Source organism: Thamnophis sirtalis, unplaced genomic scaffold (genome assembly GCF_051295495.1).
Source record: "Thamnophis sirtalis isolate CommonGarterSnake01/CBP01778 unplaced genomic scaffold, rThaSir2_p1.2 scaffold_4, whole genome shotgun sequence".
In the NCBI taxonomy this organism is placed as follows: domain Eukaryota; kingdom Metazoa; phylum Chordata; class Lepidosauria; order Squamata; family Natricidae; genus Thamnophis; species Thamnophis sirtalis.
In genome coordinates, this window is record NW_028261384.1 from 99,866,358 (window position 1) to 99,879,999 (window position 13,642).

The following is a 13,642-nucleotide window of genomic DNA, read 5'->3' on the forward strand; positions in this document are numbered from 1 at the left end:
TACATTGATAATTCAGAACTTTATATGTCAGGCTGGCATAGCCCAATCTATCTGTTTCCTATGTGTAAATGGAGATTATTCACATTATGGCACTAACATTTGTCAGCCAGTAGGTGGTGCTACGATTCCTTGAATCTTGGGTGCATGCAGACTAGTCCATTTCCAAAATATTGCTTTCTCTTTGATCTTTACTTGCTTTGAATTCCTAGGAAAAACATAAGAAATACAGGAAAAGGATAAAATGATAGATTGGTGAATCTTTTCCCAGAGTCCAGTTTTCTGGATAGTTTTACCTATTACCTATTCATTTTTGGAGCAGTGTTCCTGCATTTTAATAGAGGGCAGCTGTCCATCTCTGAGAAGATCTGAAATGCTTGTTGATCATGACAATATATGGCTATGTTATTTGAGGCAAATCGGAGGGAAGCTTAGCTTCTCAATTTTTAGGTGTTGGATTACAAAAGGAATTTAGCAATTGAATAGTCAATCCCTATAATAGAGTTAGCTGGTCTTTTTCAGACCCAGGACCATAACTGGTTTTTTAGATGTGTGCTCCAGCATGCCCACCACCATATGTAGGGCCAGACTAAAAATTAAAAATTAAATTCAAATCAAAATAAACTATCCCATGAATTTACAGTTTAGAATGGGATCTGGAAGCTCTATATAAAGCTTTGAGGCCTGAGATCGGTTTTAGTGAGAATACAATCATAAGTGTAACTGAAGCACCTTTTAAAGACGTGGGAAAACAAACTTGAAAGATCATTTGGGTATAATAGTCCCACTTTAGGATTTGCTCCCCCCCCTCTCTTTCTTTATTTCACCTAGCAGTGCCACATATGTTTCTTTTTCTTTTTAATTTCCCATGATTGTTCTGTTTTGACCCTGTCTAAGACACTGCAGAAATTAACTGGATGGTTAGGTACACTATCCTTTTGATATTTTGAAGGCTCCCAGCACAGCCAGATGGACTAACTGATGGAGAAAAGGCTCTAACCAAGGAAAAGCAAGTACATTTGCTGGCACATCTCAATTCAGGAGCCAGTACTGTCCAGAACTCTCAAAACTTATTGCAACAGATCATAGCCTCCATATCAATAATTATTTATTCTCTGCTTTTTCTTCCTAATTTCATCATTATGAATATTTAAAATCAATAACTGAAGTCAATAAGCTGAGTGTTCTGTTATTAATTATGGCTTAAGACTTAGAAATTAACCTGCTTTCATATTTTGAAGTCTGGTCAGGAGATATTCCTTCTGCTAGTTTTATATGATTACCAAAGATCATTGTTACATAGGGGTTATTTTCGGAAGCAATTGCCCAGTATTGTTATTATAAATTATTTGTCCTTAAAAAAAAGTTCAAAGAGTCTTATTTCTTTGCAATTCCAGTTCTTAGGAACTGAATATAATGGTCCTTTATCACATTTAGCCCTGCCAGTCTATCTTCCATCCTGACCTCTTTGATAATGATTTCCTCTATATCTCTCCTCCCACCATCCCTAGTACTGGACCGCTCAATGAACTGGCCGAGCTCACGGAGCCTGGAACAGGCAGAAGCTTTGGAGGTCCAAAGGTTGGAAGTAGAGCTTGAGAAGTCAAGGCAGGAAATCCAGAATTGTCAGCACCGGGAAGAGCAGTTGAAGAATGAATGTGAAAGGCTGCAGGCAGAGGTGAAGCAGCTGCAGGAGACCAGGGCTCAGGTATTTCTAACAGGATTTCCCCGTACTGTTAGTTAATGCCTTGGAGATCTTGTTTGAGACATTTAATCACTTTATAAAAAGATCAAGGCAGTTTGAAATGTTATTTGTAATAAAAGCTGCTTAGTTGAGATCTCAAAACATGAAACTGGTGGAAAGGATGAAATAGCAAATACAAGTAGTCCTCAGCTTACAACCATTTGTTTAGTGACCAGCCAAAGTTACAATGACACTGAAAACAGTGACTTACAGCCGGCTGTCCCATGGCCATCTCAGTATCTCCACAGTCATGTGATTAAAATTTGGGCGCTTGGCAACCAGCATGTATTTAAAATGGTTGCAGTATCCCGGGATCATGTGATCACCATCTGCAAACTTTCAGCTGGCTTCCAACAAGCAAAGTCAATGGGGGAAGCTGGATTTGCTTAGTGACTATGTGATTCACTTCACAACTGCAATGATTTGTTGAAAAGTTGTAAAATTTGGTGGGACTTACTTAATAACCACCTTGCTTAGCAATGAAATTCTGATCTCAATTGTGGTTATAAGTTAAGGACTATCTGTAATTTAGAAAGAATTATCTGGCTGCAGTTTTTAACATTTTGGAGGATGTCCATAGTGCATACTATTGGGTATTGAAAGTTACTTAAAATCCCCTTGGAAAATCCTGAGGGTAGCATTTTTCTGGGTTTCTGTGACTTCTGGGTATGAAAATATCTGAATCCAGGTACCATACCTCCCACCTTCAAAATTAGCTGATAATTGCAGCTAGATATGTTATATGCAAAGATGCTTGCTATATGAGATTATGTCATTCTCATCCCGCTAATTAAAAAACAAATGTAACTGAGATAGGAGTTTCCTATCATCTGCTATAATCCAAGAAGTTTCAGTGAAGAATATTCATCCCTGGATGTTTGTATTCAAGCCAATGAAACTAGACACATTATATAACCACCGAAAACTCTTGTCCTATTCTATGGGCACATCCTGCACCAGTCTTTCTCAATCTTGGTAACTTTAAGATATGTGGCCTTCCCAGAATTCCCCAGTCAGTTTTGCCTATTGACTTTTGTATCCAAACTCTTGAACCTAATGTACCTATTCCCTGATTTTCTGAAAAATCTGCCTGAAGTTCTTCAGATATTTTTCACCTATTCATTTAATCTGCTATTGCTTATATAAAATAAAGGTGCGTTCTTTCTAAATAAAATAAATAAAAGCAGAGCTCCCAGGTACAAATTAAGAAATATAACTTTCCTGTTCTTTATTTGTAACATCTTACTTGACAGCTTTAATTTTTCTAGTGTCCTGATTGGAATGAATGTTGTACAGCTAAAGCAGAAAGAAGTAGAGAAGATGCTGTAGCCTTTTCAAGCAGTGACATCAGACAGGGCAAGAAGAATCAGTCTAATGCCAGCAATACCACAACACAACCCCCATCACTTGTCTACTTTCCCCCAGAAGAGTGCAACTTGTGATGTAACATTATTTTGTCATTCCATGGAAAACTATATGCCCCTGTGGATGTTGTTCACTTTTTCTTATATTGTTAAATTTACAACCACCGGCATTCTTCAATTCTGACCATGCTTAGTTGGGAAACATAGTAGAGACAATTCAGAGAACTATAGGCAAAAGTTTCAGACATGAAAGATTATGAAAGACTAATTAAACTAATTTATTGCCAATCATGTCTATATCTCCGAATCTTCTCAACTAACAGTTAAAGGGTTAGATAAGGTCAACAGAATTCAAAGACGGTTGAACTTCATTCATTTGTGGCAATGTAGGGATTATATGCTGATCTCTATTTTAACTCCACCCCAGGTTCTGCCATTGCTTCTCCTACAATAGCAGAACATTTATTTTAGTCAAAAAAGATAAATCTTATTTTCAGATTGTTGCACTCAATTACTGAGTTACTAATTAAAACATCTGAAAATCACTTGTATTTATTGTATTTCTTAAATAAGTTTCCATTTTCTAATACATAGGTCTTTCTTATTTTATAGTAAGATCATTGGGATTTAATTCATATTACCATAAATAGTTATATAACTTTCTTAATAATATACCATATTTATCAATATATCAAATAATATTTGAGGGACAACCACAAAGATGAGGGGGTCAACTTATTTTCAAAGCGTCAAAAGGCAAGACAAGAAACAATGGATGAAAACTAATCAAGGAAAGAAGCAACCTAGAACTAAGAAGAAATTTCTAACGGTGAGAACAATTAACCCATGGAATCCCTTGCCTTCAGAAGTTGTGGTGCTCCATCACTGGAGGCTTTTAAGAAGAGATTGGACAGCCACTTGTCTGAAATGGTACAGGGTCTCCTCAAGCAGGGGGTCAGACTGGAAGACCCAGGTCCCTTCCAACACTGTTATTCTGTGTTCTATATACTATGATTCCCCAGGCTAGAAATAGATACTGTCAGTTCTATTCCTCCCTTAGACATAGACCCAAGTGGGTGACTTTGAGTTAATCAATCTCAGTTCTAAATTTAGGTGAAACATTTTTTAAAATTTTGCTCAGAAAACTGCATGGGGATGCCCAGGTGATAGCAGTTTGATTCATAAACTGTTATATTGAACGATATATAATATGGGTTATTTTTCAATGGAAACTTAAAATTTTGCTCAGAAAACTGCATGGGGATGCCCAGGTGATAGCAAGATTGATTCATAAACTGTTATATTGAACAATATATAATATGGGTTATTTTTCAATGGAAACTTTGATAATTTTCCCCCCTAAAAGGCATAATAGGTCTTTTCCTGTAATGAATATTAAATAGTTCCTGAAAAAATAGTTGTCATTCTGAATTTCATTATTTTCTTTTAACTTTTGTTGCTTATATTAGTTTTAGTTATGAGGACATGCTTTTTGTTTTTATTTCAGACTCAAATTAGAACTTTAATTAAAAAGATTAATGGAATCCATCTGGATAAAAATCAAGTTGAAATAGTGCAAATAAGACCTTATTTGTTCCATTTACAAAATAGAGCTTTCCTTTAGCTGTATTCCCCTAGGGATTGTATAACCATGAGTATGTATTTATAACAAAGTTTGATCTTATTTTTCTTAGGATCTCGCAGCTAGTCAGTCGCAAAGGGATATGGCATGGGTGAAGAAGGTTGGAGATGACCAGTAAGTGCCATTCTTATTAGTAGATAATCATGTTTACTGGGATGGAATTTCCTGGATGTTCAAGTGCCAAACTTTCAATTTGTGAAATCAGATATATTGACATTTGATTGACCAAGATAATCTTGTCCATTGTGATAAAGCTCTGATTCTAAGAGGTTAATAGCGGTTGGTGCTTATTAAAGGAGCTGGAAGTGTCAGAGAGATTCCAAGAAGTTAGTTATGTGAAATATAAGTGGTGGATGCACATAATTATTCAGGCCATTTACCTTTATATCTTGCCTTTCTACTGATAATATCTCTCCAGTATTGATCATAATAAGAACAAATGAATTCCTTGTGTGAATCCACATTTGGCAATACAATATTCTGTTCTGTTCCATTCCATTCCCTAGACATTTATGAAGGCTTCAAGTATGACAAGTCTATAAAATGCCAATTCCTCAAATACTGCTCTTCAAAGTATGTTCTAGTTATCTAGCAAAGCAAACCAGCCTTTAGCTGCTTTGATCCTTAAGGGTGTAACTCATCTCAATATCTAGATAATTGAGATACTGCAGTCAGAAAAAATAAAAGGATTTTAAAAAATCTTTTAAAGAATAAACATCTTATTACAGGGACCCAGAGGTGCTTTTTCAACTGGACTTTCTGGTTTTTTCTTTGAAGGCGTTTTCCTTCTCATCCAAGAAACTTCTTCAGCTGTGACTGGATGGTGGGGAATGGAAGGATTTGTACTCCTTGCAGACAGCTGGACATTTGATTCTGTTAGAATTGTTAAGGCCACATGGAGGTTAATCTGTGTCTTCAGAGTCACCTGAGTGTTGCAATTGGGTATGGCACCTTCTTGGAACTGTTGAAAACGTTTTGTAAACTGGAGTTAGATGATGTCGCATGCCTCCCCCTTGGTTGAGAGAAGGCTATTCATTTTTGACATAGATGGACTCTTTGACCCTCATTCAAACCACTCAGGTGACCCCGAGGACACATAAACCTCCAGTGGCCTTAACAACTCACTACAAGAATGCAAATTACCAGCTGTCTGCAAGGAGTATAAATGCTTCCATTCCCTACAATCCAGTCAGAGCTGAAGAAGCTTCTTGGATGAAAAACATCTTCAAAGAAAAAAACAGAAAGTCCAGTTGCCTCTTGAAAAAGCATCTTTGGGACAACCATGATGTGGATGACAGAGAATCTCCATAGACATATTATGGGGAACTCCAGAAATTCTTATCATACTGCATGGGATAACCAATTCAACCAAAAATGCTATAACTGTTTTGTAAACAAAGAGCTGAAATATTGATTTCTCTATAAATATAATTGACAAGATTCTTTCATAATTGCTTCTTTATCTTTTCTGTAACAAATTAACTTATTTGAACTTTCATGTCCTTAGAAATCTATTATTTCAGTGTCTTACCATCTAGCTGAGAGCAATCTAATTGTTGTACTGTGTACTACATAAATTTTATAATCCCTAAGCAGAACAATGATGGATTCAAATCTGACTTTAAAAAAACTGTATCTGAAAACCAGCAAGAAACATTTTTCTTTTATTGTGTGTTGTTGACAATTAATCAATCAATCAATTAATCAATCTTGAGCTAAGGAACTCAAAGGCCAATTTCAAAGCAAAATAACATTTGAAATTTTAGGCATTTTAAGATTTAGATAGATTTAATGGATACCAAGTCTCATCATGCTCCATATGTTATTAATCAACACATGAGCGAGAATATCAGTGTCATAATCAGCAACTGTTTTGTAAAAAGACACAAGACAGTAATTATTTCCTGTCATTTTAACAATTCCCCTCCCCATTTATTCTATTCCTTTTATTTATGTGTCTTTTCGGTTTATAAAATAGACTCATTTCACACAAATGATTCTGGACTGTTTGTTTACTTAATTTATTTGTTTGTTAATTTGTTAAGATTAAAACAAATCTTCCCACCAAATAAGCCTCTGCCATCCAAGGATAAATTGTTAAATCATCACACTGTCAATAGTAGCTGAATTTGCCTAACCACTGACCCAATACCTAGAAAATAGCCAAAGTGCCAGTGTCTTTTGTGAAAGGTTAACAGGATTGGGATAATATACCAAAGAATTCATGAAATTGCAGTCTGTGAAAAATGTCATAGTAACTGTGTTACCTTTTAAATGGCCGTAAAGGCCTGTGGTTTTTATTGTAGTAACAGCACAGTAAGTTTCTTGACTTTGGAGATTCCTAGAATTGAAGCAGCATCATATATTTCTCAAAACTAGATATCCCTATGCCATTAATATAAGCGATTATCGCAAAAGTTTTTGTGGGGTAAATGTTTTCTGGAAAAGCAAATTCTATTCCACTAAAACTTAGTCTTTAAGGGGCAAGAGGATGAATGCTTTTGCCATTGCAAACCAACAACAAACCATTTAAAGGTTTGGAGATATTCTGGGAGTGATTTCAGTTAGTTACACCATGTTTTTCATTTGATACTATGATCTTTCAGTAGTAATTTTCATGTAACATGGAAAAAGAGATGTACGTTTAATCAGTGAAAGACCAGCATTTCGTATTGTTTTTTTTTTTAATTTGGCACACATTTCTTAAGAATGGTATTTGAATGTACAAAAGAAAGGATAAAGCACAACTACAAAAATGTAAAACAAGAAATAATCTCCCCCTCAAAAAATAGAAAAAGTAAAAATAAAAAAGTACATAGTAAAATACATACTGAACAGGGGTGAAATGCTATCAGTTCAAATTGGTTTGCCTGAAGCAGTAAAAAAAGCTACCGGTAAAAATTGCTACTGATTCACCCGAACAAGTAGTAAAAAATGCTACCCGTTTGGACAAACCAGTTTTTCCGACAATCAGCTATGGCACACGATTTATATTAGTATTAATATAAATAATCTAAATTGGGTGGCACAGTGGATTTTTTCCCCCTCGCTGTTCTACTTACCTTTGCAGGCGTGCTTGGTAGCAAGCTCTGCCCACCCATCTGGACGTAACGACGTCCATTTTTTATGCTCTGTGCATGTGTGGAAGTCCTGCGTATGCGCTCACATTTGCAAACAGGTAGCGAAGGTAAGTAGATTTCACCCCCATACCAAATATTCATGGATGAAGGCAAATATATGTGTCCCAGGATAATGTTGCAGGGTACAATCTGGGTAGGTCACCAGGACTAGAGATTTTGACTTCTGACTCGTGCTGAAGCCCATCTTTAGGGAGATTCTCCTGCAAATGAAATATTGTTGCTTAATTTTTTCAATATAGTAATAATAGGTCTATTAATAGATGGGTAGTGAACACATAACTACAATGCAGGATTTTAAATCTGGTGTAGCAGATACTTTACATCTAAGTAAAATGATATTTTTGCCTATGCTTCATACATGATTAATCCAGATTTTCATGGGTTAATCAAATTTTTGGTATAAAGTATAGTAAAGCGCTTGATCTTCAGTCATTTTTTCTCTTACTATATTAAGCCAAAATGGGAAAACTAAGGAACAAATTCAATACTTGTGTGTCAGTGTCCCCTCTGCCATATTGCATTTCTGAAGGTACTAAAGTTGATAGCCAGGTCTTTGTAAACATCTTCTGGAGTGGGCAGAAATATCAAAAGAGAATTTTGCTGAATTGTATCTTAATACCACACAATTTCATAGTCTTTAAATAGTCCATTAATTTGTTTAAAAAAAAGATTATTCAAAGCATTATTTCAAGTTTCTTGCAATTTACTTAAATCTGTATACTATATGTTATATTGTATGTGTATGTGAAAGTGATACTCATCAATTGTTTGTAAAAAAATAAATTATGAATCTGGAATTACCCAATATTCTGTATCATGATAAAAAAAATCTATGAATTTTTATTTTTTCTAATACTCCTGATATATACTCCGTGTGGGGTGCCGCAGGGTTCGGTCCTGTCCCCCTTACTTTTCAACATCTACATGAAACCGCTGGGTGAGATCATTCGATGGCACGGGATAAAATACCACCAATATGCGGACGATACCCAGTTGTATCTGTCTGCCCCGTGCCAACTCAACGAAGCGATGGATGTGATGAGCCAGGGTCTGGAGGCTGTTAAAGACTGGATGGGGGTCAACAAGCTTGTGCTCAATCCAGAAAAGACCGAGTGGCTGCTGTGTTTCCCTCCCGCGAATTGGCCAAGTGTTCCATCTCTCAGGCTGGGGGGTCAAATTATACGCCCCTCAGACAGGGTTCGCAACTTGGGAGTCCTCCTGGACCCACAGCTGACCTTCGAACATCATTTGTCAGCTGTGACCAGGGGGGCATTTGCCCAGGTTCGCCTGGTACACCAGTTGCGTCCCTACCTGAACCGGGAGGCCCTCACAACAGTCACTCGTGCCCTTGTGACCTCTAGGCTGGAATACTGCAATGTGCTCTACATGGGGCTGCCCTTGAAGAGCATTCGGCGACTTCAGCTAGTCCAGAATGCGGCCGCACGAGCGATTGTGGGTGCACCTCGCTTCACCCACGTTACACCTATCCTCCGCGAGCTACACTGGCTGCCTGTCGATCTCCGGGTGCGCTTCAAGGTGCTACTTATCACCTATAAAGCCCTTCATGGTAGTGGGCCTGGGTATTTGAGAGACCGCCTACTGCCAATTACCTCCACTAGACCGATACGATCGCATCGATTAGGCCTCCTCCGAATTCCATCTACTAGCCAGTGCAAACTGGCAACTACCCGGAGGAGAGCCTTCTCGGTGGCTGCTCCGACCCTCTGGAACGAACTCCCCGTGGAGATTCGGACCCTCACCACCCTCCAATCCTTCCGCGCCGCTTTGAAGATCTGGCTGTCCCGGCTGGCCTGGGGTTAAGATTCCAACCCCACCCGAATTGTATGACTGTTGTGCTCTCTTTTAATATGTTGTATTGTTTCCATATTGGAATACTGTTTGTCTTCCCCCCCCTCCCTTTTTGAATTGTGAGCCGCCCTGAGTCCCCCCAGGGAAAAGGGCGGCATACAAATAAAGGAAATGAAAATGAATGAGTATACCATAAAAGTGGTCAAGACCAGTAATGATGAACATTTTCGGCACCAAGTGCCTAAACTGGAATGTTTGTGCATGTGCATGTGCATGTGCATGGATGTGCATGCATGTTGGAGCGCAGATACCCGAAGACCAGCTGACCGGTGCACATGTACATGCTGGAAACCCTAAGACCAGATAGCTGGCACCCTCATGCGCACCAGCCAGCTGGTGTTTAGGTTTCTGGGACTCTGGTGTGCACGAAGACCAGCTAACCCGTGTGAATGCACGTACTGGAAACCCGAAGATCAGGTGGTGATGGCACACATGTCCACAAAGAGGGCTCTGTGTGCGACCTCTGGCACATGTGCCATAGGTTTGCCATCACGGGTCTAGGCAATAAATATTTTAATTGAATGTATTACTATTCAGCAATTTGGATTGCAACATAGTGAATTTATACCATTTTGTTTGCACATGAACTCCAAAAGAATTTTTTTCCTGCTATTTACAGAGTTGTAGTCTATAGCAATTTGCTACACAAAAAGCAATCAAAACTAAATTACCTTCCCAATCTCATACTATTATATTTTGCAACCATTAATTCTGAAAAAGTAGCTGTTAATCAAACCAGGAATCCGGCCAGGAAACAGGAGTTCACACAATATTTAACTGGGGATCACTTAAATCCTTTAATTTCCACTAGAAAACAGATCAAAATACTAGCCAGTTGACAATTGAGAATCAAGAAAAATCACACAAAGCTGTCTCAGTATCTTAACGATGTGTTTAAACAATGTGACAAATATTAAAATAGGATTCTTCCTAAGGATTTATGTTAATTTGAATTAATATTCATTAGAAAACCCTGCAAGTCTATGTGGAATTATGGCTTCTCACACAACCAGTTAGATGTTCAGACTGGATTTGGGATTTTTTTTGTCCACCCATCAAGTCCTTTCCAAGAACCTAGGATAGGCAGATATGATTTATTATAGAATTATTATTAACATTAATAATTATTACTCTGCCATGTAGACACATAAGATGTTTAGCTATCTATTGTTCTTAATATTATCTTGAGATTTGCTTTACCTATTAGTATGTTGAACCTGGTAGAAGCTTTGGGAGAAGTGAGCTTTTGACTTTTGCTTTTAAAAAAGAAAAGAAAATCTAGCATCTTGATTTGCATGTTCTTTTTAATTAATCAAGGTCTGACGAGGGAAAGATTACAGAAAAGGGGTGTGAAGTGTGAATTTAAAATGTGTCAAAGAGAGCTGCTGTAACACCTACCTTGCTCTTTATTTGTGCTGAGTGAGAAGAAAGGCCTCTGAGCCATAGATTTCTAAACTCTGCATGGAAGCATGAAGGGAGAACAGAGGTCCATGGTTTTGAATGAACTGTAAGTACATTGGGCTCTGTTCTTCCACAGCTCTGTAAAATAGAACAGCTTAGTCATCTGGCTGACTCAGCTGAAATCTAGTTCAGAAAATAACTTAGGATTTAAAAATATTCATGTTATACTTTACTCTTCCTTACTTTTTTCCTTCTGTTGGATCTGGGCTTAGTTCAATTCATATGGTTTACTCGCCACATCCATATAGATAACCTCTGGCTTATTAAAAAGTGTGTTAATGCATAATTTTAATGGAGGTACTTTTGTACAGTGTCACAAGCTTGCTGTTTCAGTTTGATATTCAAAGTCAATTTACCAATTAAAGCCCAACCCATTGCTGATAACTTTTGCCCACCAATTAGAGATAGCAAAATCTATGCACTCTAACACCCCCCTGAGCATTTGTTCTGGTTCCTGCTATGACTTGCTTCCTCCCCTCAAAACCAAACAACAACTGGAATGGCTGTTTTCTTTAAGGTGGTACATGTGGCCTTGAAAGTGAATGGAAAGGTGCACCTTAATGATGAGAATGGGTGTGGGTGCAGAAGAATGTGTGCATATGTATAAGAAAAACAGGAAGAAAACAAAGCTTCATGGGACAACCATGAAGAAAGCCAAAGGATAGGGAAGTGTGAAAGAAAATGAGGTAAAATGATGAGCAGAGCAAACTGGTACCTTATGCTCCTATTCATTCATAATATTCAATATGATAATATTCATATTAGTGGAGAAGATTTGAATTGGGGACTTCCAACTCAAAACACACATACTTAATTATTTATGTTTGGGCCGTACATAAAACATATTCTTATGTTACTGGCCATCTGTTCTCTTCTCTCAAATCTTTTTAAAAAAAATAATATTAGGTGGAATTTTCTTTCACAAGGTGGAAAAAGTATCAGTTATTTAGCAGTTTGTTATAACAATTTTCATTCCCATATTTAGCAAAAAAAGGGTAACATTTTAGCTACTTGATAAATAGGTTACAGAGGTCTGATGCCATGGCAGACTAATTTTGAGCGGCTGTAGCAAATTCTTCAGCAAACTTGCGTTTATAGAAATCTAATCTGTAATCTAAAGCAATGTAAATTCAGGAAGGACACACTTTATTGTGTTTTAAGTGGCTGGTCTGTTTGTTCTTTTCACTTCTTACTGCTATTGCTTTATAAAATATTTTGCAAGGATCTTTATTAAAAGTGCAATTTCCTCCATTTGGTAGTATTCATTGGTAAAGGGGGAAAGGAGGCCTTGCCAAAAAGCAAACAGATACTACTCTGTATTTTCCTATGTCACTGGGATCAATGACAAGGTGCTACTTTTTAACCTGATGGTTTGTCTGAAAAAATCTCTCTGTGACCTGGTAAATACATTCACCATTTCAGAGGTGGGTTGCTCCTGGTTTGGCCCGGTTCAGCCAAACTGGTAATGGTAATCTGGCCTGGGTCATGGAACTAGCAGCAACCCAGGCTGGCCATGCCCCCGAACAGGTTTTCTGGTCTCTTTTGCCGTTGCTGGCATCTTGTTTATTAGCTTTTAATGGTCTTCATGCATGCGCACAACCATTAACAGCAAAATGCACATGCGCAAGCAAAATGCGCAAGCAAAATGCACAAGCAAAATGCACAAGCAATATGCCCAAGCAAAATGTGCAAGCAAAATGCGCAAGCAAGCGGGTACCGGTTCGTGTAGGAACCCACCCCTGCATCATTTCCTTATTGTTTTGTATAGTTGCACTGGGGAGAAAATCATTTTAGAAACACTAGAAAAAAGGGATCAGTGTAGAAGCCACTAGACTGTGAGTTCTGGTCCCACAAGAAAGCCAGCTGGACAACTTTGCCCCACCCTCTTCCTGCCCCTCCCCCAATTATTGTTGTGGAGAATATTGGAAGAGGGTGAAATATTAGTCATGTTTGCACCCATGAGTTACATAATACAAATTATGTAAAATAATAAAGGTGTTATGTAAGTAGGTAAGTAAGCAAGGAAGGAAGGAAGGAAGGAAAGAAAGAAAGAAATAGCTAGCAAACATGTAAAACACTAAAATTGTTTTTTTTTTTTACAAAAAAGGGACAAGAGATTTTTTAAAAGATGAAAAGATCTGCAATAATAAAAAGGCCGATATAAGATATAAAAAAGATGACACTAGAGTATGTTTTGTATTTAGATGTAGAAGAACCTGGAAATAATCTTGAATAGTGAAAAGACAGGTAGGTGATTGAAACACCAGGCTAGAAAACAGGATATTGTGCGTTCTTGTCCCATCATAGACATGGAAGCCGGCTGGGTGACTTTGGGCTATTCTCTGTCAGTCCAAATCACCTCACACAGTTGTTGTGGAGAAAATAGTGGGAGGAAGAAAGAAATATTAGGTTCACTGCCTTGAGT

The 13,642-nt window shown here is 37.7% G+C and overlaps 1 protein-coding gene across 2 annotated transcripts in view; it reads left to right on the forward strand.

Annotated features, from left to right (window-relative positions):
* TBKBP1 (TBK1 binding protein 1) overlaps positions 1-13,642 on the forward strand; it is a 71,234-nt gene that overhangs the window by 36,063 nt on the left and 21,529 nt on the right. For both annotated transcript variants that reach the window (XM_014058189.2, XM_014058196.2), the window contains exons 6-7: positions 1,509-1,705; positions 4,800-4,861. In XM_014058189.2, the coding sequence (XP_013913664.1) occupies positions 1,509-1,705; positions 4,800-4,861 (259 nt within the window). The remainder of the gene's footprint in view (positions 1-1,508; positions 1,706-4,799; positions 4,862-13,642) is intronic.